Consider the following 12728-nt stretch of genomic DNA (forward strand, 5'->3'; position numbering starts at 1 on the left):
GGCAACAATGTAATCTGAGAATTCAAATAAACGGAGGAAGGTCAGCGCACATATGGTTTCATTTAGGGGCAAGAGCTGCCTTTTTCTTCTTCATTATTTACTTTTATAAAGTATTAGCTCGATAAGCAGCACCACCCAGTCTCTGGCTTTCAGACATGTCTCTCGCCCTCTTCAAGACGCCCTGCGTCTCAATAAAAAAGCAATTTCAGGTCCTGAAACGACTTCACCCTAAGAGGCTCTAGCTCACATGCCCATCGTGCATACATGTGATGCTTCAGCTGCAGTGTAGGTGGAATGTCACATGATGTCACATCCTGCTCTTGATGGACAGGAAGTCAGTCGCGCTGGAGCCCGTGTCTAAAAAAAGCACGCTGGATCGTTTCCGGGAAGCTTTAAAAGCAGCAAGATTTGTGGCACATCAGAGCAAATGTCTTGCAGTAAGACCAGAGCTGGTAAAGTCGAAAAATATCAGTCATGTATTTGGCAGTTATTGGAGAATGAGTCACCACACAATTGTTTTACATGCTTGCATACAATTTAGATCAGTTGAGTAAAGATTTTAGAGAGTAAAAAGGTCTGTCTGAGCGTTAGAAACCTCTGGCTTTGCTCAACCTCAAAACCAGAAGTTAAAAAGCACAAATTTGAGTAAAAGCTGATCACCTGCGACAGCCCCGCCTTCAGAGTGCACGAACACACGAGCCAGGACAGAGTAAATACTAGATTGCTGCACAATGACTCATCCAGCAAAAGTCTGTGAGTGCGCTCGGGCGTCATTTGATCTCCCCGCAGTCTGTGATGACAATTTTTTTGATCACACCGCCGTCGTGTAAACCAAAGGATTCCATCTTGGAGACCACATCCATCCCATCCTTCACCTGCCCGAACACCACGTGTTTACCATCAAGCCTGCCCAAAAAGAAAGACAAGAAAACGAAAAAGAAAAGATGAAAAAGTGACTCCAGCAGCTTGTGATTGATGAGGCACGAACTGGAGTCTGAAATGACTGATTAAAAAGTTCTACGGGGTGTTTACCACTCGGTTTTCGTTGTGCAGATGAAGAACTGCGAGCCGTTGCTGTTCGGGCCTGAATTTGCCATTGAAAGCGTTCCTGCAGAAAACCATAGAAGAAGAAGAAGAAGAAAAAGCAATCAATTGAACTAGATGATGTAAACAAGATCTTCATGTCCTTTTTACTCCTGATCCAAGGACATTTAGGCCTCATTACAGCAACGTCATGCAAGATTGTAAAAAAGAAAAGAAAAAAAAAGGGCCTCTTCTCTTGTGATCTGACGCACGCTGTGTTTACGCAAAGCACTAAATAATGTGCACATGGATGATGTTTATTCAACAAACAGAGTTATTTTGATTAGTGCATGTTGACTCACTAAACTAGGTCATTCACATGAGGATTGCAAAATGTATATGCCCAGCAGTTTGAACGCTGCATGAGATTCTGCACTGCCATCTAGTGGAGGAAAAGTGGGATTAAAATGCAGAAGAACAGCTGGCACATAACACCTGGAAGTTCAGTTTTGGTGCAATTTTCACTTCTCCTAATGAAGTTCTCTAATCAGTAAGACCTTCCCCCACCTATATTGTTTCTTTGCACACAGCTCCATACTTCACTGCTAAAGATACTTTTATCACTGTGTTGATGTCCTTCTCACCTGAATTTCATCAAAACAGTTTAGACTTTTGTAAGAACTCAAACTTTTTCACTTTCCTGAACACTGTCCAGCAGCACGTTAGTGTTTTTAGTTAAATTACTTCTGTAAACTCTAGAGATCTTTAGGAGGGAAAATCCCAGCAGATCAGCAGTTTCTGAAATACTCGGACCAGCCCATCTGGCACGAACACCCATGCCACATTCAATCACCTTTCTTCCCCATTCTGATGCCTGGTTTGAACTTCAGCAGGCTACAAGCCTAAAATGCTTTGAGTTGCTGACATGTGATTGGCTGATTAGTTGTTTCAAATAAATCCTTCACATTTCATTTTTGTGTCTGAGGCCACCGTAGGCCTACAGTTTTGCAATACTCCTTCCAAAGTCAGTGCGGGGTTTGATAACAGTATAAAACCACTTGGTGTCTAAGTCTTAAAACAGTGGTGAAAGGGTTTGTATTCACTGATCACAGAGTTGAAGTGACTGAGTGATGTTGCATGTTTTGAATATGTGAAAAGGGTTTTTATTGTTTTAGTGTAACCCCTCAAAGCTGTGGAGCTGTACCTGGACCAGTGTGCTTTAACTTGAAGTTTTCATCTTTAAACGTTTTCCCATAAATAGATTTCCCTCCTGTACCGTTGTGGTTGGTAAAATCTCCTCCCTGCAAGAGAAAAAACAACAGCAGAAAACATGCCAAATGACACTGCACCTTCACTGTAAACTGTACCTGACACATGAACTCGGGGATGACCCTGTGAAACACAGATCCCTTGTATCCAAAGCCATGCTCCCCGGTGCACAGAGCCCTGAAGTTTTCTGTGGATCGAAAGGATTTTTTAAATGAATGACGATGAGCCCATCGTGGAAAGAACGTGGCTTCACCTACCTGCAGTCTTTGGCACCACATCTGCATTCAGCTGCAAGATAAAACAAATCACATGCACTTATCTGCACAGGTCTGGCTACTGACAGATATGAACGCTACAGGTCAGATCAAGGTCTCTGGAGGCGACTGTGATAATAGCAAGCTACCTCAATGATTATTCTCCCCAGAGGATCGCTGTCAGCGTCGATGTCCAAAAATACTACCGGGTTCTCGACGGGGCCGGGAGAAAACAGGCGCGCTGCAGTGATGCCCAGCGAGCTGTACCTCATACGATTTTTTATTTGAAGCATAGCTGCTTAGCTCACACGGTGAGGCGGACCTGCAAACCATGGCCCTTTCTCAATTCTCAAGTACGCGAGTTCTCGCGTTCTCCGCACGAGAGTACGTACTTGCCGAGAATGCGAGTACGGACCCGCGATTTGGTTTTTGTTTTTTTAATACGCTTTATTGACAAAGCACAAAATACAGATACAAATTAACAAAACACAATGTCAGGGGGTTTCGTATAAAAAAACTAAATACATACAGTCTAAAATGGTCAATGGCCTGTATTTGTATAGCGCTTTACGCAAAAAGTTCCCGTAAAGCGCTATACAAAGTCTAGTAAAGAATCACATAATATTGAACAGGGAACATAGGTCTCCACAGCTTTTACATTTTGAGAATGTTGTTTGGTTTTAACATATTTTGTTTTGTTTAAGAAGCACTGAAAGGATGGTTTCGATTTATGTATATGAAATTTAGCCAGTAATATCAGTAAATTAATCAAATAAAATACGTTTGCCCTGTGCATGGGGTACTTAAAGTATATTCGTGTATAAGCAGGACCAAAACGGACTCGAGATTTGTACAGCAACACCAGCGTACTTGATGATGTCACACGTCCGGAGTTTTTACTGCCTCTGTGATTAATATGTTATGAAGCTTAACTTTAATCTCAGCCAAATCGATGTACTCAGGAATAAATAAAACACTGAAGCAAACCAAACATTAAGATTTATAAGTTATCTAAGTGACTTATTATCATGTTTAACCTCTGTAGCGAAATCTCTCTATTAATAAAAATAGTGTACATGTACGCCTGAATAAAAACAAACAGGTGGGATGCTAGAACTCGTTTATTTTTATTTGAGCAGATACTCAAAAATTACAGCAGACAGCTGCTGGGGTTTGGAAGAGAACTGAACAAATACTTAAAATATAATCTGATCATTTTTGAAGCAGCCTTCAGAATCTCCACATATTAACATGCTGTTTTTGTTTCCGGTGAAAAACAAACTGATAATTTAATGTTGGATTTAATTCAGAGTCAGCTAATCCCAGCCAAACCGATTTAATCCGGAACAAATAAAACACTGAAATAAACCAAGCATTCAAATTTAATGAACACATGCGCCGACTGATGACGTATCACGAGTCAACGAGAACGCAAGTACGCACAAGTTAGAGAAATTTTTTTTATGAGAAATTTGTTAATACTTTTAGCTAAATTTTTTATCCATAAATGTAAGTTTACTAACAAAACACAATATTTCTGTCATTATTTTAAGGATGTGGAAATGTACATACAATCAATATCAGACTCCACCAACAAAAAGGCTCTCAAAACAATTTATGTATGTGAATTTTTGCGTGTATTCTTATAATTGTTACCTTTTTCTTTTACCCCTGGCTTTGTGTGTTCATGTTCTGTTGTTTTGTATACTTCATCTGTTCGTATGTTGTATACTCATTGTTTGTTAAATAAAGTTTATTTAAAAAAAAAAAAAAAGCAAGTACGCGCAAGAAAATGTGACGTCATTTCCGGGCTAAAACCGCAAAGGATTGTAGGTACAAGCGGCTAGCGCGCGTGGGCTATTACAAGACAACAGTCACACAGACAAACAGAGACACAAATGGCAAGAAGCTGTTGTGTTATTAACTGCCATAGCCGGTCGCATGACAGCCACGGGAAGCCGAAGGCTAAAGGAATCGGTTTTTATCGGATTCCTGCGTGGAATAAAAATTATGCAAGAGATGTTTCCGAAGTCACGAAGAGGCAACGGATGGCCTGGATTGCAGCTATTGGAAGACCAAATATAACGTTCCAGAACACTCCACCTCACATGTTAGTCTGCTCCAAGCATTTCCTCAAAGGTGAGTGTGTATGTGTTGTAGTTAAGTCATTTATCATAACATTATTGTTGATGTAGGTTACAGATAAGTCTTATATTGATTTGAATTAAATTCTTTGCGCTATGCTGCTTTGTTCACTGTGGCTTTGCGGGCTAATGTTTGTTGTATTTTGTAGGCAAACCAGCCTACAAAATGATGGAAAGCGATCCAGACTGGGCACCCTCTATCCATCTGGGTCATACTGAGTTGAAAGCTGCTACGACAGCAAAATTTGATGGGAGAGCAAGATCAAAGCAGCCACCACAAGTCTCGCATTCCTCTGGGCCAGAGACGGATAATCCAGGCGAAATCCACGCAGGTAAAATTATTATTTTCCATAAAAATCTTGTACTTTTCCCACTAGGGTTGCCACGATTAGTCGACTAGTCACTATTAGGTATAAATCGTTGATGACTGATTTAATAGTCGACGCCTGGTTTGAAGCTTTGTAAGGTCACAACAGATGCAGGAATAAGTAGTAGGATTTAGGAGGGTTATAACGGACTGAAACAGAAGATGGCAGCACTGCATGTACAAGGATGCCAGCTACCGTTAAACCCCGAAGAAGAAGAAGTAGCTCTGTCCCAGAATTCATAGCGCAGCCCAGCTCAGTTTCCAACATTGGCGGCAGCTAGTTCAGAATCAGATCAGAATAGTGTTTATTGGCCAAGTATATGTGCAGACACATACAAGGAATTTGGTTCCGGTAGATGGTGGCTCTCAAGCACAGCAATGTAAATCACACAAACACGTGTCTATATATACATTACACATGCGTACACATACATACACAAAGCTGTGTAAACCAACTATAAATAACTAATCTAAACTTATATACATAAAATACAGAAATGAATGAGGTGGAATGAATACTACAGAATGTTCCTAAGGTGCAGTTGCAGTCTGGCAGTGGGAGCAGTGTGACAGGTCAACTGTTTAGAAGGGAGATGGCGAGGGGAAAGAAACTGTTCCTATGTCGGGTGGTCCTGGTCTGCAGGCTTCTGTACCATCTGTCAGAGGGCAGCAGATCAAAAAGTCTGTGTCCAGGGTGTGAGGGGTCTGTGATGATTTTCCCTGCCCGTTTCCTGGTTCTTGAGAGGTACAGATCCTGGATGGAGGGCAGGGGGGCGCCGATGATCCTTTCTGCTGCCCGTACAGTCCGCTGCAGTCTGCTCCTGTCCTGTTTAGTGGCTACACCATACCAGACTGATGGAGGAGCACAGGACAGACTCAATGACCGCAGTGTAGAACTGGATTAGCAGCTCCTGTGGAAGACTGTACTTCCCCAGTTGTCTCAGGAAGTACATCCTCTGCTGGGTCTTTTTGAGGATGGAGGAGATGTTGGTCTCCCACTTCAGGTCCTGGGAGATGGTGGTACCCAGGAACTTGAAGATCTCCACAGTCAACACCGAGCTGTCTGATATGGTGAGGGGGGGCAGAGTTGAGGGATGTCTCCTGAAGTCCACTGTCATCTCTACAGTTTTAAGAGTGTTCAACTCCAGATTGTGCTGACTGCACCAGAGTACCAGCCGCTAAACTTCCTGCCGGTATGCAGACTCATCACCATTCTGAATGAGGCCAATGACGGTGGTGTCATCTGCAAACTTTAGGAGTTTAACAGCCGAGTTGGAGGTGCAGTCATTAGTGTAGAGGGAGAACAGTAGTATTGGTGCCCCTAAAGGACACATCCTTTAGGGGCACCAATACTGAGGGACCGAGTTTCAGAAGTGATCTCCTCCAGCCTCACTTGTTGCTTTCTATCTGTCAGGAAGCTGGTGATCCATTGACAGGTAGCTGGTGACACTCAGGGCGACAGGTCTGTAGTCATTCAGTCCTGTGATGGTGGGTTTCTTGGGAACAGGGATGATGGTGGAGCGTTTGAAGCAGGAGGGAACTTCACACAGCTCCAGGGATCTGTTGAAGATGCGAGTAAAGATGGGAGCCAGCTGTTCAACACAGGTTTTGAGGCAGGAGGGTGAGACGCCGTCTGGTCCGGGGGTTTTCCTGGGCTTCTTTTTCTGAAATAGTCAGCTCACATCCTGAGTGTGTATTCTGAGTTTCAGGGAGGAGGAAAGGGGGGTGAGAGGTGCGGTGGAGGTCGTTGAGTCTGGATTGGAGAGGGTGGTGGTGGTTGTTGAATCTGGATTGGGGAGGGTGAAGGGGGGAGAGGTGGAAGGTGTGTTGGGGGTCAATGTCTGAAGCAATGTCTCTGGGGAGGAGAGGCTCACTAGAGCTGTGAGAACACCGGACTCTTGGCAAATTGTTTTCAAACCCACCGCCGTCTTTCGCTACTCAGACATAAGTCACTTAGATAACTTAAAAATATTATTGTTTGTTTGATTTTTTTAGTATTTTATTTGTTCCTGAGAAAATCGGTTTGGCTGAGATTAAAGTTATAGTTTTTGCACAGCTGAATAAACGTCAAGCAGACAGCTGATTATCAGAAGTGTGAGATGCTCGAGAATATACTCCGGTGTCCCGTTATATTTTAGATAGCAAGGAGCAGACGGCTGAGTTTATTAAACTTCACCGAAACAATCTGCAAATTTTATTTAAAATTTAATAAACTATCATCTTGTCTTTATTTTTAGTTAGCACATACCTTAAACACTCAAAGCTGTAAGCTAATGATAGTTATATAAGATCAGATGCATGCTGGTGCAATAAGCTGTACGTTTTACGTCCAATGGATGATGATCTGATTAGTCGACTAATCGCAAAAATAATCGGTGACTAGTCGACTATCAAAATAATCGTTTGTGGCAGCCCTAATTCCCACTGTGTTTACCTGTGTTTAGCTCAACTGTTTTGCTCTTTGGCAACTGCGGATAGTTCAGTTCAAAGTTACAAGTCACTGTTTTTGCTGTCTATGCTTTACTTAGATTTTTCATCACAGTCATTTGTTTTAAAAGTATTTATTTTAAAACTGTATGGGTCAAAGGGCCAAGTTAAGTTTTAAATGCCAACGTAGAAATGTGGCTGTTTGATTTACAGAATTTGACTTCTAAACAAAGTAATTAAATCGTGTGGACAAGCGCAGTAAGTGACCCCGAGAGGAAACAAATCTATTCATAGAAATTACGTTTTTATTATTATTATTATTAAATTTAAAATTTATTTAATTATTACGATAAAGTAGTAGGGCAAAAGGGGAAAAAACAGTATTCGTCATTTTTAGAATAAAGTCGAAATACTAATTTTATAATAAAAATGAAATAATATTTTGAGAAACAACATTACTTCATTTGTTTCAAGAACTATGAACCAGTAAGTACTGCTCCTTCGTTCCTGTTTTAAATGCAGCAACAGTTCAATTTCCAGTGATCTTACATTTTGACATTTGTAATTGATTACAAATAAATAAACAAACATTTGTATGAACAGAGCCTTTGCACTTTGCGCTACGTCATATCAGCAAGCAGGAAGTACTGCTCGCTCACTTCCTGTTTGAGGAACCATGACCGCCAGGAGAGATAAATTTGTGCTTCAGAAGCAAGAAAAACAATATTGCGACCATTGTTGTCTGCCTAAGTGCACAGGGAAGTAGACACCGCAAGTAGACACCTTTCGCGCATGCGGGGTACCAATCGGGTTTCCGGTACGGATCAGGTCGCGGTGGGCCACGCTATGAATTCTGGGACACAGAAAGAATAATAAGACTAACAGCTTAACGGCAGCTGGCATTCTTGTACATGCAGTGCTGCCATCTTCTGTTTCAGTCCGTTATTACACTCTTAAATCCTGCTACTTATTCCTGCGTCTTTTGTGATCTTACAAAGCTTCAAACGACGCGTCGACTATTAAATTAGTCGTCGAGGATTTTGATGGTCGACGTAATCGTGACTAGTCGACTAATCGTGGCAGCCCTAACTGACAGTAGACACTGATGTGGCTTATTGAATCTTTTGGACTGTGTTCAGCATAATATTAATTAGCCATTAATTGGAAAAGGTGTATTGTTGATGTGTCTGCTATTCTCAATGTATAATGAATTTTACAGTGGCTGTTTGTTAGCCATACTCTCTCTCTCCCACTATATAAAATATATAGTGTATTATATATTTTTGTGTTTGTTGTATTTTATTTGTATTTGTTGTATTCTTCTTCTGCTAGCTGCACAAATTTCCCCACCGTGGGATCAATAAAGTTTTATGTTTTATCTTATCTTAAATATTTATCTGGTTAAATTCAGTATGGTTCCGACAACAGTTTTCACAATAACATATATTAATGTACAATCCTTAATATGTTTTGTAGGTAACCCAGCATCAGGTGAGCAGCCTATGGAGTATAATTCTGCCTTGGATCATGACTATTTCTGTGACCCAGAACCTGCTTGCCTTGATGTGACAGTAGAGCAAAACATGAAGTTAAAAGAAGAAATGGGAACGTTAAGGAAAGAGATCCAGGAGCTCAAAATGCAGTCTGCTTTTGGATTACAAAGATTTGCCGGATCCGATGATGACATTCAGTTCTACACAGGGTAAACCTACAACACTTAGCTAGACATGTTACACAAAAATACCAGTTTGATTGTGAGCAATATTGTAAATGACCTGTAATTACTGTGTTTTTTTTTTACAATAGGTTTGCAAGTTACCGTCACTTCATGATGTTTTGGGGGCTGATTGAGCCCTCTGTCCACAAAGTGATTTACAGGTCAAGGTCCGAAGCTACTGAAAGAAGGAGTGAAGCCATAAATGCATCACACACGGTTTGTATTTGTGCATTAAAGATTTTGAGGAAAAAACAAACAGGAAATACATGTCAAACCTTTTTATTGTAAACTGGAATTATATAAAAGTATCATATGCACGTGGTACTGCTTACATTAACATCAGTCAGGCACAACTTTATGACCACCTGCCTGATTATTTTGTTGGTCCCCCTTTTTGCAACCAAAACAGCTCTAACATGTCGAGGCATGGACTCCAGTAGACCCCTAAAGATGTGCTGTAGTATCTGGCACAAGTCCGGTAAGTGGTGAGGTTGAGCCTCCATGGATCGGACTTGTTCCTTCAGCTCATCCCACAGATGCTCAATTGAATTGGGGAGTTTGTGCTCCATGTCAACACCTCAAACGTGTTCCTCAAACCATTACTGAACCTTTTTTGCTTTGTTGCAAAGCTAAAAGAGAAGAAAAAGGTGTATATGGTCTAAAATAATGCTTAGGTAGGTGGATCTGGTGCTTGGAGCTCCCTAGGGTAAGTGACACACTTGCACCTGGCTGTGCTTGTGATATAAAAGAAAACGTGATTCATCAGATCAGACCACCTTCTTCCATTGGTGGTCCAGATCTGATGCTCACGTACCCATTGTTGCTGCTTTCGGCGGTGGACAGGGGTCGGCATGGGCACCCAGACTCGTCCGCAACTATTTAGCCCTAAGTCCAACAAACTGTACTGTGTATTCTGACACCTTTCTGTCAGGACCAGCATTAACTTTTTTTGGCAATTTGAGCTACAGTGGCTCATCTGTTCGCTCATGACCTTGTCGGTGCTTCCTTGGACCACTTTTGATAGATACTGGTCACTGCAGACCAGGAACACGCCACTAGAGCCCTTCTCAAACTCACTCAAATCCTTACACTTGCCCATTTTTCCTGTTTCTAACAATAACTTTGAAGACAAAATGTTCATTTGCTCCCTAATACATCCCACCTACTAACAAGTGCCATGGTGAATAGGAAATCAGTGTTATTCACATCATCTGTTATGTCTGATCAGTGTAATTAGTTTTATAAACATGTTGTATGACTTTTTTTCTTTTTCAGAGGCAGTCATTGCAACCCATTGATGAGCTGTTCCTATTCCAAATGTGCCTGGCTGCTGGTCTTGAGGAGAGAGACTTGGCAGACCGGTTTGGCATTCACCCCTTGACTGTAAGCGGCATTATCTCTTCATGGACCAACTACTTGTACACTCTCTTGGGTTCTGTGTGTATCTGGATTGATGCTGAGGACATTAAAGCTCACCTCCCTGATGACTTCAAAGACTTTCCCGATACTCAGGTGATAGTTACTTGCACTGAGCTAAAATGCCAAACCGCATCCTCCACTCTCCCCCAACGTGAAATGTTCTCCCCGTCTCACTGCACAATGAAAGGTCTGATTGGGATGGCCCCCCATGGCGCAGTGACCTTTGTTTCTTCACTCTATCAGGGGTCGATAAGTGACGAAGAACTCTTTAGGAGATCAGGTTTGGCTGACCTTCTTACAGAAGACATGGCCATAGTGGTTGACGAAGGATTCCTCATGTCTGACTGTGTGGATTGGAAGGTCTACTGTCCAGCTTTTCTTAGCCAAAATAGCCAGATGCTAGCACACAGCGGCTTCCAGAGACAGGAAATTGAACGACTCAGCGCACATGTGGAGAGTGTAATCCGAAGGGTTAAGGAAAACAAACTGCTTGACTCGGTTATACCGCTATCGATTGCTGGAAGCATTAAGGAAATTTTTACTGTGGCTTGCTTGCTAATTAATTACCAAAATAAACCTCTTGTCAAGGCACGGGCTAAGTAACGCACATGAATATAGACTTCACTTTACCGCGCAGACAGAAAGTAACTGGGTAGGTAAATTTTGAACATAAGCAAGTTGTATATTTCTATAAATAAGGAATTTTTATTTCCTTGTTCTGAATGTTTTCTGAAATGTAGACAATGTCAACAGATGTAGAGTCACAGCAGAATGTTATGAACTGATGTCATGATGTATAAATTTCATGAATAAATCTGAGTTGTTCCCAAACAGTCACTGAATATAATTTTAAATTATTTTAAAATGCATTAATTTAAATAAAATTAATTAACACGAATTTACACTCTAATGTTGAATTGGATTTAGTTTTTAAAATCCTTTCATGTGTGCATCTTTTCTTTGTTTTTAAATTCAAGCTATATTCAGGTAGTCTTGAGCCACCTCATTTCTCTGCATTTTTTGTCCAAGATGCAAGATTCTTTTGTAATTATTTTTTTTTAAAGGGCAGTCGTTCTTTCGAAGTTTTTCTTTGGATGATTTTTCACTCATTTTCAGGCCTTATTTCTGGCCTTTTCCCCCCCCATTAAAAAAACCCCCCAAAACATGTAATGCTGACCTATGAATCGTTCAAGGATTTAAAAAGACACCTAATTAAAGGGGCGAACTAGTGCTGTCTACACATAACAGACAAAATACCGGTAGTAAAGAGCCCATTTTATATTGTAGCTTTAGGCCCTGATACTAACAGCCTGAATCTATCTGCAGCTGAACAGTATCTGAAAGTGGTGTCCTTAAAAAACGGGAAAAAATCCATGACGTAAGAGACCGAGAAAGCCATACAAAAATTGTTTGCTTCAAATTCATGTGGTTCTGCAAGCTACTGAGTCATGGAGTGTTCTTTCTTTTTCACTCAGCTGTACATAATATATAAATAGTTTAAACTGACTATATTTAGAACAGTAGCATCACACTATCACTAACAAAGCATGAAGGTCAGAGTTGAGCTGGACATGGGTTGTAAAGGCGCCTGCTGTGCATAGCAACTTGTAAACAGGCTAAAGAAGCTTAAATGTATGGAGTTTACCAACTGGACATGTCCATGTGTATCAGTGGAGCGTTCAGCTGAGGAAGTGAGCTGTGAGACGGTGAATGATTTCGACTTTGTGGTCTGCATTTCAATGTTCGGGCTGGATCAGGTAACCCTGAATCTTCTCTTAATTATGTTTTATTATGTTATGTTATAATAGGCCTAGCTGCCGAGGGCTTTCCATGGCTCACTATGTGCTTACACACCACTTTGCATTTAGTTACTAGATATTAGTAATCTCTGACTGTCTTCCAGTTTGTCCTGTCTTCCTCTAATTAACTCCAACTCATTGCGTCACATGACTGCCCCTCCCTGTGGTTGTTCCGCCAGAGGTTTCTTTGTGTTAAAAGCATTTTGAGGCGACTGCTCTGTGATTTTTGCACTACATGTAAATACAAGTGAACTGAATTTTTTTATTGTTCCATGGAACATGTTGGACAAGTCGAGCCCAAAATACACA

The 12728-nt window shown here is 41.2% G+C and overlaps 2 protein-coding genes across 2 annotated transcripts; one reads left to right on the forward strand and one right to left on the reverse strand.

Annotated features, from left to right (window-relative positions):
- Positions 1-80: 80 nt before the first annotated feature.
- On the reverse strand, positions 81-2931 carry ppifa (peptidylprolyl isomerase Fa). Its single transcript, XM_005744760.1, has 6 exons — positions 2696-2931; positions 2550-2580; positions 2391-2479; positions 2228-2324; positions 1033-1108; positions 81-906 (listed from the first exon to the last, which is right to left on the reverse strand). Exons 1-6 carry the CDS (start codon positions 2837-2839, stop codon positions 771-773), a joined length of 573 nt encoding a protein of 190 aa, XP_005744817.1. The 5' UTR covers positions 2840-2931; the 3' UTR covers positions 81-770.
- Positions 2932-4594: 1663 nt separating this feature from the next.
- LOC102208364 (uncharacterized) lies at positions 4595-11507 on the forward strand. Its single transcript, XM_005744834.1, has 6 exons — positions 4595-4685; positions 4840-5022; positions 8961-8975; positions 9057-9186; positions 9291-9417; positions 10477-11507. Exons 1-6 carry the CDS (start codon positions 4595-4597, stop codon positions 11221-11223), a joined length of 1293 nt encoding a protein of 430 aa, XP_005744891.1. The 3' UTR covers positions 11224-11507.
- Positions 11508-12728: the final 1221 nt, after the last annotated feature.

Source organism: Pundamilia nyererei, unplaced genomic scaffold (genome assembly GCF_000239375.1).
Source record: "Pundamilia nyererei isolate P.nyererei 1_Seehausen unplaced genomic scaffold, PunNye1.0 scaffold00149, whole genome shotgun sequence".
In the NCBI taxonomy this organism is placed as follows: domain Eukaryota; kingdom Metazoa; phylum Chordata; class Actinopteri; order Cichliformes; family Cichlidae; genus Pundamilia; species Pundamilia nyererei.

Excerpts from the sequence above, each read along its gene's own strand:
- ppifa (XM_005744760.1), bottom strand. The coding sequence starts at position 2,839 with ATGCTTCAAATAAAAAATCGTATGAGGTACAGCTCGCTGGGCATCACT. Across the intron at positions 2,325-2,390 it reads TCCCCGAGTTCATGTGTCAG|GGAGGAGATTTTACCAACCA; the intron begins GTACAGTTTACA and ends TTTCTCTTGCAG. Across the intron at positions 1,109-2,227 it reads GTTAAAGCACACTGGTCCAG|GAACGCTTTCAATGGCAAAT; the intron begins GTACAGCTCCAC and ends GGTTTTCTGCAG.
- LOC102208364 (XM_005744834.1), top strand. The coding sequence starts at position 4,595 with ATGGCCTGGATTGCAGCTATTGGAAGACCAAATATAACGTTCCAGAAC. Across the intron at positions 4,686-4,839 it reads CTCCAAGCATTTCCTCAAAG|GCAAACCAGCCTACAAAATG; the intron begins GTGAGTGTGTAT and ends TGTATTTTGTAG. Across the intron at positions 9,418-10,476 it reads CCATAAATGCATCACACACG|AGGCAGTCATTGCAACCCAT; the intron begins GTTTGTATTTGT and ends TTTCTTTTTCAG.